The sequence below is a fragment of the Dipodomys merriami genome, unplaced genomic scaffold (genome assembly GCF_024711535.1).
Source record: "Dipodomys merriami isolate MVZ:Mamm:240054 unplaced genomic scaffold, mDipMer1.0.p SCAF_1, whole genome shotgun sequence".
In the NCBI taxonomy this organism is placed as follows: domain Eukaryota; kingdom Metazoa; phylum Chordata; class Mammalia; order Rodentia; family Heteromyidae; genus Dipodomys; species Dipodomys merriami.
Window position 1 is genome coordinate 13,288,770 of NW_027202270.1, and position 20,625 is coordinate 13,309,394.

Sequence of the window (20,625 nt, forward strand, 5' to 3'; positions counted from 1 at the left end):
GAGATTATTTCTGTCTCAAACATCTACTGTACTGTACTCCATCCTAGTGCCAGCTCTAAAAAGTTGATCCTTCAGTTCAGGTCTCAGTTTAATCATAACATTATTTTGCAAGCCTTCTTTGATTTATCAATCAGCTGCATTTTTTTTCTCAGCAGCTTCATCAACATACTGCTTCTCTTCCTCTCAGCATACATTAAGACATACAAGAAAACCAACCTGTGTTTTGTTCATTACTATTAAGAGGAACTCTGCAATTTACTAAGTGTGTGGCAAAGATAGGTAATTAAGCACAATTTCAACTCATTATGAATTGGAAGTCTGAGGAAGTCTCATCCTCATCTTTTTTAGTCAGCTGTGGAACTTGAACTCAGTGCGTGGGCACTGTCCCTGTGCCTCTTTGTGCTCTATCAATAGAGCCACAGCTCCAGGTTTCTGAGTGGTTAGCCGGGGCAGAAAAGCCCTGGTTGGCTTCAAACTGCAATCCTCAGATATCAGCCTCCCTGAGTAGCTAGGATTACAGGCATGAGTAATCAGCATCCAGTTTATAGCCTTCATTTTTAAAGACTGGTTTTGACCCAGGTGCTGGTGGCTCATGTCTGTAATCCTAGCTACTCAAAAGAGGCTGAGATCTGAGGACTGTGGTTCGAAGCTAGTCCAGGCAGGAAAAGTCTGTAAACCTCTGATTTCCAATTAACCAGAAAAAAGCCAAAATCGGAGGTATGGCTCAAGTCGTAGAGTGCCAGTCTTGGGAGAAAAACATGCTGCTAACTCCAAGTTACTCTAAAGTTAATGAAGAAAAAAAAAAAGTTATTGAAAGAAATAGAAAAATATGTCTTTTAAAAACAAAGTAATGGCTGGGATATAGCTCAGTGGCAAAGTGCTTGCCTAGCAAGTGCAACATCCTTGGTTCCATCCCCAGTACCAAAAAATAAAGACAAAAAGAAAAAATACAGTTAAAAGTAAAATAACCATATAAACAAGAACTCATTGTACATACAACAAAATTAAGAAAAAGGAAAGAGTAGGTCCAAGGAGGGTGACAATGATGAAGGAGGGGACAGTGATAAAGGTAAATTTTATTTATAAGCTGCTTTGTTGAATGGCAACTCCTTTGTACAACTACTTAAAGATAACTTTAATTTTTTAAAGCAGAGTAACTATGTAACTTAATCCAAATCAGAGCACTTCTGAAGCTATAAGGAAGGCATGTTTACAGACTGTTCCAAAAGACAAAATGTAAAGTAAAAGTAAACTAGGTTGATGAATTACATGTTTTTGGCTGAAAGGAATTACTGACATCTACTTTTTTGCCATCTCCTTTTACATCCAGAGGAAAATGATGTGAAATTTATAAGGTAAATGGTAAAATTAATGGGCTACTAGAGATTAGGTAATATGCCCCATGGCTTTCTCATTGCCAGAAAATGAAGTTCATTTCATTAAAGTTGTGATTATTTGTGTTCTATTCCCGTGAGCTGTGCATTGCTCATGACTAGCAGAAAAGCAAGACTCAAGGAGTCAAGATGTTTCTAGAACTGGTTAAAAGAAGAATGGCTTTGCCTTCAAAAGTTTTAAACTTATTACCTAGCTTTTTTTTTTTTTAAGGACCATGTAACCCAGAGACTGGTCCCAATCTGTGATCCTCCTACTTCAGACTCTTTTTAGAGTGCTGGAATTACAGGTGTGTGAAAAGCATGCCTGGCTCTGGTCATGCATGTCTCAATTTCAAATCAACAATGGCAAGGTCCTCTATAGTAGTTAAAAAGAAAGCTTAAAACTACATAAATGGCACATATCAAGCACTCACTGTAAGCCCCATGAAAATCATCAGACACAGCAGGTCACAGACTAAGACCTGGACTGTTTTCCAGAAAATTCAGGGCATATCAGTGCTGATGTATAGACATCAAAAGAGGCACAGTATAGCCCCTTCCCCTACAATAGCAGGGGACTGAGCGGGAGCAGCTGCCGCCATTTCTAAATATACATACACCGTGGGCAGAGAAGACTAAAAGGTAATAAAAGATCATCTTACCAGCCCAGAGCTCGAGCCCATGACTGACCAAAAAGAGATCTTACCTTTTTAAAGATTTTTCCATTTGGTTGTACTTCATCTTCTTCATTTAAAAGTTCACGTGTTCCCAAAAGTCTTTTGTCTTTAAATTTGTTTTTTGCATACATAAAAATTTTATCTAGTGTATCACATCCGGGGTACAATATTGAAGCCAAATGATTCACACTATGAACAGATCTGTATGCTGAGTCAGGCTTCGTATTCACAGGCTTTGCTTTAATTTGGTCTGATTTCTCTTGTCTTGAGTCAAATAAGAAATAAAACGGAATGTATGTTAGAAGTGTGTAAAATGATATTATTAAGTGTATGAAAAATAAAAGAATGGGGTTGATGGTCTGTTTTAACTTCATGGTAGATGGTGTTGAATATGCGTGGTTATTCATCAGTGTTCAAAGAATAGAACAGACTGCAGCAAGAATCTAGAAAAAAGAGATAGACATTAATTAAAAATCACTTTAAGAAAATTTCTTCATTTTAGACACATTAATTTTTGTGGATTTTTTGGTTGTTTTTTTTGTTTCTCTTTCAATCAGATGAGTTAGTACACTAGACCCCTGCAATGTCCTATTATTTTTAGGAGTCACAGTTGTACCATGTCACCATTTACAACAGAATTCCACAAAGAAGATGCCACCACATACTATCAACAGGTGGCCTTTCCATGTTACCTTAAATATCCACAGAGCACTTTTGGAAGAAGCAAGCCAGAGAGAGAAGAAAATAAGTAAGAGACCGCAGCCACTCCTCAGTTAAAGCTGCATTCTTTGGGGTCTGTGAATGTGGCTTAGTGATAGAATGCTTGCCTAGCATGCATGAAGCCCTAGGTTCGATTCCTCAGTACCATGTAAACAGAAAAAGCTGGAAGTGGCACTGTGGCTTAAATGGTAGAGCACTAGAAAGCTGCGTTCTTTCCTAATGAGTGCCATTTTCCCTCTGGACAGTATCAAGTAACTGTAGTTGACAAACATAGAACTTACTTTTCAATTTGTCTATTTAGAGAAGTACAACTGGGAGGCAAGAGGCAGTAAACTACAGTTTACTGTAGCATGTATTTGGCATTCATCAGATTTACTGAAGCTTTACCATGTTGGATACAGCTCTAAGTGCTGGAATAAAGCAGCTTAAATCTCTGCTCTTGTGGAAGGCACACCTTCCCTCTAAGCCTGGTGGTGAGGTGAGGAAGGTTATGGGGTGAAAGAGGCAAAGTTCAATATATTATATGGGTAGTTAGGGAGAACCTCTAAAAAGTTAATATATAACAAAAGAGACTTAAGAGAAAACATGTGCTCCCTGCCTACTTGGAAGATGAATGTTCCAGGCAGAGGAGGTAACCACTGAGTGGCATCAGAGTAGTAACAGCATTGTTGAAGAAACAGACTAAAGCAGGCTGCGTCCTGCCCAGCCCCAAATCCACAACTACACTTCTGTCCCCAGATGGAGCAGGCAGTTGGCATTTTTCATCTCCTACCCTTCAGCTCCATGTTCCAAGAGATTGCAGAAATCCCTTCTTTCCAGTTTCCATTTATAAGGCAAGAACTCTACCCCCATGGCAGCTGGTCAAACTCATGGACACAGACTCCCTTTATTTCAGTCACGTTTTTTATAGTTTTGTGGTATCAGTACTGGGGCTTGAACTGTGGGCCTCACACTGTGGCATGACTTTTTTGTTCACAGTTGGCAATTTACTACTTGTGTCACGCGTCTGGTTCCAATGGTTCCAATGTTTTGCTGATAAGATTCTGGCGGAATTTGTTTGCTGAGGCTGACTTCAAACTTTAAAGCCTCAGATCTCTTGACTACTGAGCATCTAGGGTTACAGACATGAGCCACCAGTGCCTGGCTTCCTCAGCTCACTTTTCAGGTAGAGGCTCTATGCAGGTAGAAAAGCCCCCGTGAAGGCCAGCAGCCATACCATGGCTTAGCACAGCCCTTGTAAAGCAGAGACCTAACTGCAAGGAAAACAGAGGGTCTTCCACAGCTAGAGAAGCAGGCCAATAAAATAAGAATAGGGAACTCCTTAGCAATTCCTGAGATTGAGCTTATTTGGAACGCAGAATGGAGAACTTCATGCCTCTCAAAACACTTTCAGAAACTACAAAGAGTGTATTGGTGAGCAATTAAGATGAGGCTAGAGCCATATTACCAAATTAAAGAAGCAGAGTTTAACAGCAATAAGGAAAGAGGTGACTAAGAACCCTTGTAGATTCAGAACCAACCTATAAAGCTGGCCTCTGGCACAACCTCCACTGAAAAGCAAATATTTTAGTTAAATCACACTGTGGAGCAATTCATGGTCCGGAGCTATGTCCAAAACAATAAAGCAATCACCTACAAAGTGAGTAAGTGAAAAGTAACTCAATAAAACCCGCTCTGCTGAATACCAGTCTCTCCTTAAGGAGGGCAGTTCAGAGCACCAGTGTGGGTGCCCAGGGATGTGCCCCCTGAAGAACAATAGCAGAGAACACTGTGCCAAGGAAATAAAGCTCAATGAAAGACCCCAGCCAAGTCACTCAACAAAAAAGCAAGCAGGTAGCAAAGGAAGACATTGCTACATGGTCTAGCATGTACAGATCATAACTCAAAATTATGAGGCATGCGAAGAAATAGCAGCATGACAGAAACACAAAGAAAAAAAAAAGTAGGCAACAGAACCTGTCCCTGACATGGCTCAGTTGTTAAGACTTAATAGACGTCAAAGCAGCTGTCATAAATAGTCAGGAAAACGAAGAGGCCATGCTATAACATACTAGAAGTCCAGTTCTCTTACCAAGATAAGGAACATCTTCAAATTTGTTCAGTTGAAACACTTCTAAAATCCCCAGAATTTCTGGGTGAGGGGCAAGGGCTTGCTGTGCGTATTTTTTTTATCAAACCATACATTTTATTAATGAAGTGATTTGGGGTAAATAGGGGCTGCTTGTCAAAGGAAATGGTATATGATTAGAAAACTGGAATTTTCAGTCCTATCATCTGATTAATGTGGCAGGGAGGGCAGATGTAGATTGAGCTAATAATCATCAATGGCCATTGATAAACCCTAAGGCAAGGTGCCAAAGCCTGATTGCACCACAAATCCACAGGGACATCAGCTCCCTGTGAGTCTGCTCAAGACCCTTCTAGATCTCATTATGTGTACCTCTTGTATCTGAATTCTTAGTAATATCCTTTACAATGAGCTAGCAACAGCCACTCAAGTGTTACCCTGGATTCACCATAAAACAATGTCAAACCTGGAGAGTTATAGAAAATTTCCCATAGGCAGCCATGCCACACAGCAGTATGGTAGTACTTGGCATCAGCAAGGTCTAAGCCCTGCCCCTGTGGGATCTGCACTAACTTCATAGCTGCTGTCAGAGCTAAACTAAACTGTAACCAGCTGGTGTCCAGAAACACATACAGTGTCCAAAGTGCTGGGCCAGAGGTGCACTTTTTCCCTTTCAAGAGGCAAAAACAAAGAAATCAGAAATATTAAAAATAAAGACAGTTTCATTCAGGACAATACAGATTTATACATTGTAGGTTAAACAGATCCAGTACACACTGAAAGAAAGTGGACTGGGCCTTTGTAACAGGAGCAGAGTAGATACAGTCAGTTTTAGCATTAGATAAGTAGGATTGAAATATGTCTGCAAATGGAAACAGGCACATCAAGATGGCAGAATTTTTTAATTCTACTGGATTGGCCAGATTAGGAGGCAAAAATGTATCCCTCCTTAAGTCTCAAAACCTTACAAGTCATTGTTAAGATTCAGGAATATTGTTCTGTCTGAAAAATGCAGGTTCCACATTGATGTCAACAGCAGTTACCTCCTTTGAGGCTCAAAAAGGATTTGACTCTCCTTTGGCTTCTCTGCAGCCTTAATACGTAAGTAACAGGATGCTACAAGTGTAGCACTCAGTAGCAGAGCACTTGCCTAGTATGTGCAAGGCCCTGGATTCTGCTTACTAGAGAAGGGGATTTTAAATACATATGCACACCATACACCAGTCTCAGCTTTGCCACCAGCTGCTATGAAATCTTGACCAGGCCATAAAATCTCACCAATGATATTGATAAACTTCAACCACTGCCTATTAACTTTATCACCTTGTTCTGTTTCCTGTAACTGTCCTATGTAAGTTTACCTTTAGCTGATATAATACTAAAATTCTTCAGGTCACTTTATCCTTAAATTCTTGCTCCAAAATTTCAAATACTCCAAATCACTTCAGAAGCCACAATAAAGACAAAATAGAATTGTGATAAGTCAGGTATGACCCTAAGAACTATAGTTACCACACAAAACCCTTCTACAGGCTAACAAAAAAGTCCAGTGATGTTTCCTAACCTTGAATTTGTAATTTCTTTTTAAAGTATCCAGTTGGAATACAGTAATACAAACACAAATTCAAAATGATCAGCACATGTTGAAATAGCAATCAATGTAATCAATGGTAAACTTTGTAAAATAAAGAAACTAGAGTTCTATTCCCTTGTACAGTTATTTAATAGGGAAGTCCTTACTGAGGAAAGGAAAGTAGAAGCCAGGTGTTGGTGACTTATGCCTGTAACCTTAGCTACTAGGGAAGCTTAAATTGGAAAAACTGAGGTTCAAGGCCAGCCAAGGCAAAAAACCTCACAAACCCCTTCTGACTATAGACGCCTGACTGCTATGCATATACCTGTAGTCCTAGCTATGAAGCTATGGCACATACATGTAGTCCTAGCTATGAAGGGAAGGGAAGAATATGTAGATCATGGACAAGGCAAGCACCTGACCCTTTTTCAAAGATGACCAGCTCAAGGAAGTGTTTGAAAGTATGCCACAGAAATAAGAGTACCTGCCTGGTAAATACAAGTGGGGGAGGGGGTAAGCTAAACACTGCTTAAACAATAAATATATTGTTCGGTAAGTTTGTATGGAATTAATGAAATTACTTTCTCAGTTTAGCCTTAATTGGTTTTAGTCTAATACATTTTTAATGTTTCCTAATATCCAGGGTCCTGACTGATGTAATTGTAATCCCCTCTATAATAAAGTTAATGAATAATTTTTTTTTAAATTCATAAGAGAGGTAGGCTTCAGTGGCTGCTGCCTGTATTACTACCTTTCAAAAGTTTAAGATCTGAGGATTGTGGTTCAAAGCCAGCCCACACAGGAAAGCCCATGAGCCTCCTATCTCCAACTAACTTGAGATGTGGTTCAAGCATAAAGTGCTAGCTAGGTTAGAGCAAAACACTGAGGGACAGAGTTAAACCTTGAGTTCAAGCTCTAGGATTGGAACCTCCCCTCCCTCCCCCCAAAAAAACCTTATAATTAAAAAACTATGTTTTACCAGACAACGGTGGGAGGTACTTGTGCCTTCTTAGTATGCTCCTTTAACATCAAAAGCTGTCAAAAAAATACACATAAAAATAAGTTATCATTCATAGTCTAATCAAAGTCCCAATATCAACTTTTCCCTTAAGATATTTTACTTCTAAAACTCAAGTTTTCTATAAAAAATTTTCTGTAAAATTTTCCTGAAAACACCACTACCATATCAGTAAATGGCATGTAAGCATATAATCCTTATTTCTAAAAAAAGTATAGTATACTCACTAGGCGCCAGTGACTCACACCAGTAATCCTAGCTACTCAGGTGGCTGAGAACTGAGGATTTTGGTTTGAAGCCAGCTCAGGCAGGAAATCCATGAGACTCATCTCCAATTAGCCAAAAAGCCAGAAGTGGAGCTATGGCTCAAGAGGTAGAGCTCTAGCCTTGAGCAAAAAAGCTCAGGAACAGCACAAGCTCCAGGAACCACCACACACATACATACATATATACATACATACATACATACACACACACACATACACACACATACACACACACATACACACACATACACACACATACACACACGTTTATTTGCTCATTACGGTAATAGTAAACAGTAAGATTATACACTGTAATATTATTTACAAACACATCTATACATGACTTCCTTAATCACTTGTAAAGCAAACGCAATTTAACCATTTATTAAAGTATTAAAAATATTTTAATGTCAACCCAAATTCACACATAGTAAATAAGAGCTTACTAGTTTAATGTCAACCCAAATTCACACATAGTAAATAAGAGCTTACTAGTTTAATGTCAACCCAAATTCACACATAGTAAATAAGAGCTTACTAGCTAGTATTCTAGTAAACTAGTATTCAGAAACAAAATTTTACATGTTACTGATTCATTAATTTCTTCATTCCTTGAAAACCAGCCAAATATACAAGGGAAAGAAAAAGGAATTAAAGCCATGTATGTTGATAAAACTAATTCATTTTCAGGTATAAAAAAAGTAAAACAATGAAACACTGAATTTATTTTAGGGGGGGGAGGTAAAAGGAAGGATGGGTAAGATTGACTAGAACACATTTGTACATGAAATGTCACAATGACTCCCTGTGCCACGCCCACCTTGTAGAATTTATATATGCTAATGAAAAAAGCAAAACAGAGAAGTTCAAAATCCCTGCCCTAATTCTTATTAGCTATGATTCTGGACAAGTTCATCTATTCATCCACAACAGAAAACCTCTTATAAATTCCCTTGCTAATTTACATATAGTTAGTGTTTTGTTCTGTTCCTGGAGCCTGAACTCAGGACCTGAGGACTGTTCCTGAGTTTTTGCTCAAGGATAGCACTCTTATCACCTGAGCCATAGTTCTACTTCTGGCTTCTTTGGTGCTTAATTGAAGATAGGAGTCTCACAGACTTTCCTGCCTGGCTTTGAACCATGAACCTCACTTCCAGCCTCCTAGAATAGTTAAGATGACAAGCCATGAGCCACCACCAGCACCCACTTTCCCTTACTAATTTCTATGACAGCCTCCACATATATATCACCATATGGAATCAATTCATATCCATAGTTAACAGAATTTCTAAAAGAAAAAATAGATGTTGGCTCTGTATTTTAACCAAAAATTCACAGGAAAAAAAAAATCCACATGTCCAATAAGTGAAGAAAATAGCCTCATTCGGTATCAAGGAAATGCAGAAGACAGCATTATTTCACCCATCAGATTTTTTAAAAAATAAAAACTGCAAATGTTAGAACCAGACAGTTCTTGGTACTTCTGGCTAAGTACAGCCAGCTTAGGGGCAATTTGGCAGCAGTTGGCAAAAGCTAAAAATGTTAATGCCTGTGACCTAGAAAATCCCTAAAGTTTGCCAAAAGTGTACTTACTTTGGCCTACTTTGTTTTGTTAATTAAATGGTCTAAGGTGACAGGTTCTAAGAGTATTCAAGTATATTCAAATAAGAACAAGTGTTGAGTCTCTTCAATAAATATTTGCTTTGGAAGTGGCGCTGTGGCTCAAGCGGTAGAGTGCTTGCCTTGAGCTGAAAAGTGCAGGGACAACGCCCAAGCCCAGAGTTCAAGCCCCACAACCAACTAAAAATAAATAAATAAATAAATATTTGCTAAATTACTCCACCCAGACCTGATGCTTCTTCATTCTAACAGAGACCACAGTACACTAGAAAAGATCCTTGTCCACTATTAAACCTGACAAGACAACTTGTTACATGATATGTAATGCTCTATGGCTGAAACGGCATCCAGGTGTCTGGAATGACCTCCAATTTAGCCCTCCAATTTTCATGTCTGAGAATGATAAAATCCCTATTTCATAGAGATTAACCTAGTAGCAATGTTGACTGATTAGTGTAAGAAAAAAACTACAAAACAGGAAACCCATTTCAGAATTAAAAACCTACATAGAGAGCCAGGCATCATCAGTGGCTCACACCTGTAATTGCTACTCAGAAAGCAGAGATCTGAGGATCTCAGTTTAGAGCCAGCCAGGGCAGAGAAGTCCCCCGTGACACTCATCTCCAATAACAAATAAATAAATATAAATAAATAAATAAATCTACAAAGAAGATAACACTCTAGATCACTAGAAATTTGAGAAAACCATCTTTATAAAAGAAAGAGACGGGCTGGGAAGGTAGCTCAGTGGTAGAGTGCTTGCCTTGCATGTATGAGGCCCTGGCTTCAATTCCTCAGCACCACATTGGCAGATAAAGCCAGAAGTGGTGCTGTGGTTCAAGTGGTAGAATGCTAGCCTTGAGCTGAAGAGCTGAGGGACAGCACCCAAGCCCAGCTCAGGCCCCACGACCAGCCAAAAAAAAAAAAAAAAAAAAAAGACAGGGCTTGGGTAGAGTGCTTACCTAGCATGTGCAAGGACCTAGATCAAGCCCCAGAAATGCAAAGAAAAACTAAAAATCAAAACAAAAAGAACAGAGGAAGCAATATTTCAATGGAAATAGGTAACCAGGAAATGGCCGGCATAAGTATGTATATGTAATTAATATTCTCTGTGAGAGAAGTGCTATTAATCATGAACCAAGATTAAGATGCTCTACAGAAGAAAAAAGGGAGAAAAAGTTCTTGGGAATGACTAATAGCAACTGAAATTAAAAACTAATACAAATATCAGAAAAGGAAGCTGTGGGATTGGGGACTCAACTACTGGACAGCCTGCCTACCAAGTTCAAGACCCTGAATAAAAGGAACTTTACTACCAATATAGTAGCAAATGTGTGGAGTCTCAGCTACTCTGGAGGCTGAAGCAGAACAATAGGGGGAATCAAAGTTTTTTTGAAAGAAAAAGCAAAAAAAGATGTAGAGAGTAGTCAAATTCTTTGACTTCCTCCCAAGTTCCACTACAAGAAGTTCCACAAAGGCATTAAAAAAAAAAGAAAGTGAACAGGAAACAAATTACTGAAACATTCTTTTTTTTTTTTTTTTGGTCGGTCGTGGGGCTTGAACTCTGGGCCTGGGCCTTGAGCTCTTGAGCTCAAGGCGAGCACTCTACCACTTGAGCTACAGTGCCACTTCCTACTGAAACATTCTGCAGTAAAATATCCCAAAGCTGACAAAACAGTAGTATTCAGATTTAAGAGCTAAGCAGATGAATCGGGAAAAAAATAACTGGCATCTCAACACCATCTGCTATATTCTTTGAGCAGGACTAAGAATATCCTAGAAGCCCCCCCTCCACAATTACATACATAGCAAGTGATCTACAAATACAGTGATTCTACAACTGATCAACAAGTAAGGATGATTCTCAGGGTTGAAAGAGGTGGTACCAAAGGGTAGGATTTGAGGTGTTCCAGACACATCAAAATAAGATAGTCACTATTCCTATAAAGGACCAAGAACCATATTAGCATCAGATTATGTCAGCAACACTAAAATCTAGGTGTCAGGCATAATGCTTTGAATCTCAAACTATAACCTTTGAGATATAGCTCTAATAAAACACCACTTGCCTAACACATGAGACACCATGAGTTCAATCCCTAACACCATAAAAGAAAAAACTGAGGGAAATTAATTTTAACCTAGAATTCCCAATTAAATCAACTTCAAGTAGAATAAATTTTCAGATATGCAAAGATTCAATTACTTACACACACACACACACACACACACCTTCCTAAGAAATTACTTTAAAAGTCCCCTAATCATTTGAATGTATTCCTTTAATAAAAGTTTTCAAAGACAATTTAAGCTACAATTGGTATGAGGTTTTGTCCTGTATTTTGTAAGAACAAGCATAATGCTGATTCTAAAACCTGACATACACACAAAATAATCTCTCCAGTGACTATTGGGGAGAATATCAGCACACCTAACCCAGATCATATTCAAGCAAAGATTGTTTCCAAGTATACAGTTCTTGGCCACTGGCGGGCATTTCAGGACATTCCATCATTGTCACTCTTTCACTCTTTAACGGGTGAGAGGGAGGAGAAAGACTCAATCATGTCAGTACTGTATGATGTAGGGTTTTTTTTTAAGTATTTTAAGAAAAATATCAATTATTGACATTAGAAGAAACTTCTTAGCTGGGCACTGGTGGTTCCCACTTGTAATCCTCCTACCTGCTCTAGAGGCTGAGATCTAAGGATTGAGGCTGGAAGCCAGCTCAGTCAGAAAAGCCCATAAGCCTCTTATCTCCAATTAACCAACAAAAAACCCCACAAGAGGTAGAGCTCCAACTTTGAACAAAAAAGGCCTGAGTTCAAGCCCCAGTACTGGCACCAAAATTTAAAAAAAAAAAAAAAAAAAAATTTCTCACTCAGAAACAAAAGAGAGTGGTAGAGTGCCTGCCTAGAAATGGTAAGGCTGAGTTCAAACCCCAGTCTATTTGCAACTGAACTTTTTCTTAACATTATTACACTCGAACCAATGCAATGACAAGAAAAATAAATGAGTATAAAAACTGGGAAAGGCAACAAAAAGATCATCACAAGGTGTAGATAGGTTGCTAAGGAAATTCAAAACCATCATATGAAATTAACCCACTAGAGAAAGAATTCGTTAATGGATCTAGACACCAGGCAAACAATAAAATCCTGTATTTTTCCTATATAGTATTAATAGCTACCAAGAAGAAAAAGATGTGAGTCACAGTAACAACTTTAAAACACTTCATAGAGTACAACACCCACAATAGGTTCTATGGTAGAACACTTGCCTAATGCACAAGGGACTATACATAAATGGGGTATGAGACTAAAACACCTTATTATTCAGAAAGACAGACTTGATCTTGAGTGGAAAGCATACTTCTTATAAAATTAGCCTCAAACCAAATGTAATCCCAATCAAAATCCTCAATTTTTCTTACTTGGTTTTTGTATAGTTACTTAATAAATTAATACTATAAGAAAACTTTCTAAAATTAGCTAAAAATTTTTGAAAGAAAAAAAAACTATTTCTCCTATGAGATACCAAAATATACACTGATAATCCTGGTATAGAATGTTAAAGCCAGAAATAATCATGAGACTTCTATAATAAAACTAGTGGTATTTTGTATCTGTGACTAGGAAATTATTCAGAAGGTCACACAGTGTCAAAAACCAAGAACTGAGCTAATGTACATCAGGCCAGTTTGATTTTTTTTTAAACAAGACACTGAACAGAACCTGAAGCAAAAAGACATTAACATAGTTCACAACACTACAGAATGCTAACATATTATTCAGCTAAGTGTCCCACTGATCAGGCCTCACTAAGTGAGCAATACCAGAGCTAAATAAACTATACTTTTGTATATGCCTTAACTATGTGTTGATGTTTTAATACCACTAAAGATGACTTTAGTAAATTCTAACCCTCCTGGAAGTGAGTGGCGCTGTAGCTCAAGCAGTAGAGCGCTCACCTTGAACTGAAGAGCTGAGGGACAGCGCGCCCAAGCCCTGAATTCAAGCCCCATGATCGACAAAAAAAAAAAAAAAAGAGCAGTAAATTCTAACAGTCCTAATCATACAATTCAAACCACAAGCAGACAAAAGTTAACTATTTCCATTTTTTCCTACTCTCAGTAGATGGCCTCTAAAAGAGCCTCATCTTTACTTCTACCTTATACCACTTGCTGTGGCCCATTTACCTTTGTGTCCAGTTTCATCTTAGACAACCCCTACCATCTCCTGCCCCTCTAGCCTTAAGACTTTTCCCAATGCCAAGTCACCTCCTCACCTCAAAATGCTTGCAGCCTTTGCCCACTCACCCCTGCCTCCATACATTGCTCCACTTTACTAGATAATTCAACATCATTTCCTCAGAAGTCTCTCAAGATGGCTGATAATACCACCTAAATTTTGCCTTCACAGTACTAACTGCATTTACATTTAAACAGTTGCTTAGGGAATCTGTCTTATTCATGGTTCTATCCCTGCTGTCCACCAGCACAGCACATACCTGCAGGCAAGCAGGGACAGATAGAGAACCCATGAGTTACAGGTGCTAAGCCTGATCATTAGCAACCCTAGTACTGGATGAAAAGGACCCCAAGTTCAAGACCAGCCTGGGCTAGCTCAAGGCCAGCACGTTCAAGGTCAATCTGAATCACACAGGGAGATCACCTTCAACAATCTGCCGGGGATGTAGCTCAGTGTGACAAGGTTACCTTAGGCAGACAAGCAGACTTAAATGACTTTTCCTACAAGATGTTCTTTATCTTACAAATTCAAGCAATGGTAAACTTTGAGGCTTTCCCTACTGAATAATTTGCCCTACTTCAGTTTTTCATGGAATTTTTATCCTGACAGTAAACACTATGCTCACCAAGAACAACTAGGGAAAAGGCTACAAGAACAGCAGCTTACCTTGGAAAATGACCCAGCCTGGACAAGTGAAAGCAGAGGTGCAAACAAGTAATGTTCCATATCTGTGATTTCCAAGAACTAAGGCTCCCATCCTTGGAGAACGAAGACAATCCTTATCTTTAAGATAAGGAAGACACAAATTTGTGAAGACACAAATCAGAATGGCTTGGTAGTACTCAGTGACGTGTCACCAACTGAATCTGCCCTCCCACCCATCCGGAACACCACCTCCCTTCTGACCTCACTGCTCTCAGTATTCTGGTCCCAGAGACCAATGATTTAGAAGTAGATTCTAGCAGCCATGTCCTTGTTGGAGAGATCAGATCCATAACTACCTCTCCCTGTGGAGTCACGGCACTCTTTACTCATACTTCCAAAGCTGCCAGCTGGACGGTTACCTAACCAGGATCCATGCTACACATGCATCTTGGCTGAGCTCTCCTGACTGACCACAATCTATACAGCTCTAAATGCAGAACTTTCCCACTCTCTCATGCCCCAATCTAGTCCTCTATCTCAGCACTAGCTGTCACATTCCATGTCTTGAAAAATGTTAATGTGTAGTTTTTAGAAACAATTCTGCTGTCCACATCAATAATCAGTCTTCTTCCACAATCCCTCAACCTTTCACCTTTACAGACAAGACAGAAAGCTAAGTCTTCCCATACTAGAGTCAAAACTAAAAAGCATTCCTTAAAATCCTTTTCCCTTCTCTCGGTTCTACAGAACCTATCTATTGCGAAGTGGTGATTCTACCTCCCGTCTTCCCTTTCCACTGCCCATGCTCACTGCAGCTCCTGGCCCTGGGCAGAATTCAACTCAACTCTCTCCTTCAGTACACCCTGCTTCACACTGCCACTCCTGTACAACACAAATTTTACTCCTCCCGTCACTGTCTGAAGGGAAAAGGGAGAAAGAAAAAACATCACAAGCTTCTCCAAGTATTTAAGTTGACTTCAAGTCCGGTCCCACTTCTCTCTCCCCTCCTGATTCTCTATTTCACACTCCCTACAGTCAAATTCATTTGCTTCTCTCCCTTGTCTTCCCCAAATTTTAGAAGCTCTTGTTGGTTCTTGCTAGAGTGTCTTTCCTTCCATATATACCCAGAAGTGTCCCTGTGGCTCAAGTGGCAGAGTGCTAGCCTTGTGCAGAGGAAGCTCAGGGACAGAGCCCAGGCCCTGAGTTCAGGCACAGGACTGCAAAAATAAAAAAATACAAAATAAAATGGTATAATAATAATAATGAATTCTAAGAAGGAATGTTAAAGGATAATATATCCTGAAATTTAAGCACAAAAAGAAAATTACAGTTAAATTCTCTCAAGTTACTTTGGTTTCCTTTTATTTCCCTACTGTAAAAACATGAAAGATTTTATTTGGGGGCAAAAACTTTGCAATTAAAAAAGACACCAAGGCCTCTTGGTGCTTACCACAGGCTGTGTTCTTACCCTGTATAAAAAGTCAGAGTAAACCTACCCCATATACATGTCAGTCCAGGCAATGTGCCTGGTCTGTATTATAAATGGGAAGACATGGGAGGGGATGGGGGGAGGGGAGACAACCACCAACATTGCCCTGTATTATCCCACAGCTCTTTAATCAGGTCTCCATAAGTCAAGTGATCTTTCGAGCCAAAGGGTCACCCTAGAGGTGCAGTTCCTGGTTATAAGCATGGACTCTGGAATGAAATTTACGTCAGGCAAGTCACCTATACTCTTGTTATCTCTTAGAGGATTAAGAAGAAAATCAGGACAGCACCCGGCCACAGGATGCTGTAAATGTGAGAAGCAGCTGCCTTTATTCCAAAGACCCTTAGTTTAAAAAAAAGATTACTCTACCACTGAGCCACCTTCCCAGCCCCAGAGAATCGCAGTTCAAAGCCAGCTCAGGCAGGAACACCCATGAGACTCTTACCTATAATTAACCACCAGAAAACTGGAAGTGGCACTGTGGCTCACGTGGTAAAGCACTAGCCTTGAGTTGAAGAGCTGAGGGACAGCGCCCAGGCCCAGAGTTCAAAACCCATGACCAACAGACAAAAATAAATAGATAAAAGGGGCTGGGAAGGTGGCTCAGTGGTAGAGCGCTTGCCTTGCATGCCTGAGGCCCTGGGTTCGATTCTCCAGCACAACATAAGCAAAAAGAAAAAAGCCGAAAGTGGTGCTGTGGCTCAAGTTGTAGAGCACTAGCCTTGAGCTGAAGAGCTGAGGGACAGCGCCCAGGCCCAGAGTTCAGGCCCCACGACCGGACCCAAAAATAAATAAATAAATAGATAGATAAAACAGAAAATCTTCAGATTCCACCTCAACCCATTAAAAAGTGTGCACACATATCATTCTAGTTACTCAAAAAGCATAAATCGGAGGACCACAGCCCAGACTACACCTGGCACAAACAAAATCCTATCCCCAAAGTAACTGAAGCAAAAGGGGCTAGGGGGAGGCCCAAGTAGTAGAGTGCTTACCTAGCAAGTATAGGCCCTAAATCCAAACCCCAGTACTACAAAAAAATAAAAAGAATGATTGAATGTATCTTCTATGTAGTTATAACAAATACCTTTACAAACAAGTAGATAGCTGTATTTGGAAGTGACTTATCAAAAAAATTATTTAAGTGTTTTCAATTCTAAAGAATAACAGATGAATTAAGCCCATTCAATCATCCTTCAAAGTGGGAAACATTAGAAGTATGTAAAATAAACACATTTGATTTAGATTTTTTTTTGCTAATGTGGTGCTGAGGAATCGAACCCAGGGCCTCAGGAATGCAAGGCAAGCGCTCTACCACTGAGCCACCTTCCCAGCCCCAAATAAACACATTTGAATAACCAATGCTAAAACTAAAAAGAACTGAAGCACTTTAAGCATCAAGAAGATGAAAGGACCCTGAAAATCTTTTCTTATGAAACTAAATATGTACATAGGGAAGTAATCAAAGCCTTAACATTCAGATCCCCTTTTTCAGAAAGAGAAATTATCATCAAAAGTCAGAGAAAGTATATGCTCTATTATAAAATCAAAATGAACCCACATCAGCCTCACACCAAGTTTCTGTGGTGTGGTTTTCATGAAAGACTGGGTCATGTCAGCTAAAATGGCTAATTTTTAGGAATTTAACACTCTTGACAGTAGAAGGCATGTGCTTAGGGCTCCAAGATAAAATATTGACTAGGGTTTTTTTGTTTTGTTTTGGTCGGTCATGGGGCTTGAACTCTGGGCTTGGGCGCTGTCCCTGCACTCTTCAGCTCAAGGCAAGCACTCTACCACTTGAGCCACAGTGCCACTTCTATTTTCTAGTGGTTTATTGGAGATAAGAGTACCACAGACTTTCCTGCCCAGGCTGGCTTTGAACCAGGATCCTCAAATCTCAGCCTCCTGAGTAGCTAGGATTACAGGTGGACCATTATGGCCTGTCTTCTGTTGCTTTCCAACAGGGGTCACTCCTAGGTAAGGAATAGGCTCACTTACTTTGTGCTTTGGACCTCTCCCAACTCTCATGATCTTGGTGTAAGCAAGGAAACCTTTCTAGTCAACCTTCAACCTTCTCTCAAACAAGCCTTCCCCTACTTCAAGGTTCAAACATGCTGAAATCAAACCTCTTGGGAATGTTTCCTATGTACATGTGGTCTCCATTTTCCACACTGCCTGTTTATTCACCATCCCCACCCTATCATCTCTCTTCAGGTGACAATGACCTCCACTGAGCTAAATCCAACGGGCTAGGTAGTCCAAATCTCCTCTCCTAGGAGCATTCCACTCACTGTCTTCCCTGCAAGGACGTCTGCTACTGGTACCCCCTAACTTTTCTGGTCTCTTGTGATGATTAATCTTTTTTGTCAACCTGATTGGATTAAGGGAACACACTCCCCCAGGTTAGTAAAGCATACCTGTGTTGTTTTAGAGACTATCACATCAGGAGAACACGGACCTAATCAATGGATTAATCCCTGGCTGGATTCCTAATATGATGACATAGGAAAGTGGTAAAAAGTAGGAGGTGGGCTTTTTGGAGGAAGTAGGTGGCTGAGGGCATGTCCTTGGGGCTCCAAATCTTGCCCTGGCACCTTCCTGTATTCCCCTTCCTCTGCTTCCTGGCCACCCTGATATGTGACTGCACTGCTTCACCACACCCCGCCACAATGGACTGACCTCTACACTCAGGGAGCCCACTCAAGTGGGCTTAAGTTGTTTCTGACAACTATTTGGGTTACAGGCACACAAAGGGATTAATATGCCGCTCCCTCTTATCTCCTTTGCACACTCAGCCTGCTCTCCTCAATGCCATCGAGGACCTTCTTCAGGTCTTAAGCTGCCATTCCTCCACAGGCAGCCAACCTCAAACACACCCAGTTTCAGCTATGCCCTCTACACTGATTCCACAATGGAGCCCAGGTATGGGCACTAAAGCAGCAAATTCAATAGATGGCCGTTCTAACTGAACATTTCACTACTGTGTGTGTGTGTGTGTGTATGTGTGTGTGTGTGTGTGTGTGTGTGTGTGTGTGTGTGTGTGTGTGTGTGTGTGTGTGTGTGTGTGTGTGTGTGTGTGTGGTATGTCTGTGCGTGCATGTGCTACAATTACAGGTGTGAGGGAGCCACTGATGCCCAGCCAGTCATGCTCTCCTCCCATCCTCTCCCATCAAGCCCCAGCTCTGTGAATACCATATATATTGCATTGTCCTTCAGTTGTGTCTGAGATCTAATGACTCAACATCTCCTCCCATCTCACACACCAAGCATAAGCAAGTTTACATCTAAAATCTCCCCTTTCACAGCATATCTGCCCATCATATCCATCTCTTTAAAAGAATCAAATAAGGGCTGGGAAGGTGGCTCAGTGGTAGAGCGCTTGCCTTGCAAGCCTGAGGCCCTGGGTTCGATTCCTCAGCACCATATAAGCAAAAAGAAAAAAGCCGGAAGTGGCGCTGTGGCTCAAGTGGTAGAGCGCTAGCCTTGAGCTGAAGAGCTGAGGGACAGCGCCCAGGCTCAGAGTTCAGGCCCCACAACCGGACCCAAAAAAAAAAAAAAAAAAAAAGAATCAAATAAGTGAACCAGAAAATTGTTTTGAAAAAGAAAAAAAAAACACTTAAATTGGAGTATTAGTGGTTATTAAATTAGCATTCTACAAGCAGGGACTATGTCACATCTGTCTTTGTTTTTATCCCACATGGCAGGGACACCTAAGGGCAGTGTTTTGCAGCTGCCATTCAGGAAATATAATGCAACAAATTATTTGTACTGTTTTCATTTATGCACAACTGAAATATTTATGTACTTAACAGTTTATGTTTCCAAATTGATGCCACCATTTTTTGGCCTGTAAACTAAGAAATTTAAGTTCAATTACTCTATACAGTGTAAAGTACAATGGAAATTTCTGGTAATTATGGAGCTCCTTTCCTAAAATTAGTAAAGGATACTTGTGTTTCCAGAGAAAATCAGATCAGAAAGACTCTGACCTTTGGCCTAGCAAATCTCACATAAAAGACTCTTACTTCCCAACTGTTTCTCAGAGGGAAATATAATGAGTATTATAAGAATAGTTAAGCACCCTGAAAACAGAATGACTGGAAAAACTTTGTCTCATTTACATACCTAACAATATGACAGGGTAGATGGGAACAGAAATCATAATGAAAAAATTATCCTTGCTGGAAAGTTCTCAGTCTAGTCTAACGTTACATTTAATTACTTCCTCAGAATGAAAGACTATCTAGTAAAATTTCGCCTTTTCAATTAAAAAAGCTCCCTAAATTTCCATTTGAATCACAATCTTGATTATAATCTTCATTTGCTCAATACCTTTCATGGCAGGTAGCCTAACTGTAATCACACCTTTATCTGTAAGATCACTTGCTTGGAGTCCGTTGCCTGCCTCAGGGCCAAGGCCACACCAGTTCACACCAATATTCCCAGTCACCTAGGCAGGTGTCTGACAAGCAATGGAAGGTAGTGACTCTAGCTGGGCAATCAACCCAAGAAAGAATGATCTAATCATTTTCTTCTCCCAATTTGTCCTTTAATTCCCCCTCCCTTTCTTCAAGGAAGACATTTTACTCAAATATGCGCCCAGCCCAATGTCTTTCAAACCCAGTAACTGTACACCCACCCAAAATATTTATCATTTGTCACCTGGACCTTGATGTCCAATGGGCTATTTATTTAGTTCAATTGCTAACAACACAGAACCAACACTTAACAGGAGACCAATTAGAAAGCACCTACACAGAAAATAGCAAGCCAGAGTGACCAATGAAGTGTTCCTCAACCCTGCATTAAGAAGTGAACAGGGGGCTGGGAAGTTGGCTCAGTGGTAGAGTGCTTGCCTTACATGCATGAGGCCCTGGGTTCGATTCCTCAGCACCACATAAGCAAAAAGAAAAAAGGCCAGAAGTG

General features: G+C 40.0%; 1 protein-coding gene and 1 pseudogene across 2 annotated transcripts in view; one reads left to right on the forward strand and one right to left on the reverse strand.

Annotated features, from left to right (window-relative positions):
• Acsl3 (acyl-CoA synthetase long chain family member 3) overlaps nt 1-20,625 on the reverse strand; it is a 46,598-nt gene that overhangs the window by 23,046 nt on the left and 2,927 nt on the right. The window contains exons 1-3 of one of the 2 annotated variants that reach the window (XM_070016066.1): nt 14,232-14,363; nt 7,391-7,446; nt 2,080-2,493 (exon numbers count right to left, since the gene is read on the reverse strand). In XM_070016066.1, coding sequence (XP_069872167.1) covers nt 2,080-2,457 — 378 coding nt within the window. In that variant the 5' untranslated portion in view covers nt 2,458-2,493; nt 7,391-7,446; nt 14,232-14,363. Of the gene's footprint in view, nt 1-2,079; nt 2,494-7,390; nt 7,447-14,231; nt 14,364-20,625 lie in introns of those variants that run through there. The other variant, XM_070016056.1, reaches the window with a different exon arrangement.
• LOC138835217 (small nucleolar RNA SNORA51) lies at nt 15,644-15,766 on the forward strand (annotated as a pseudogene).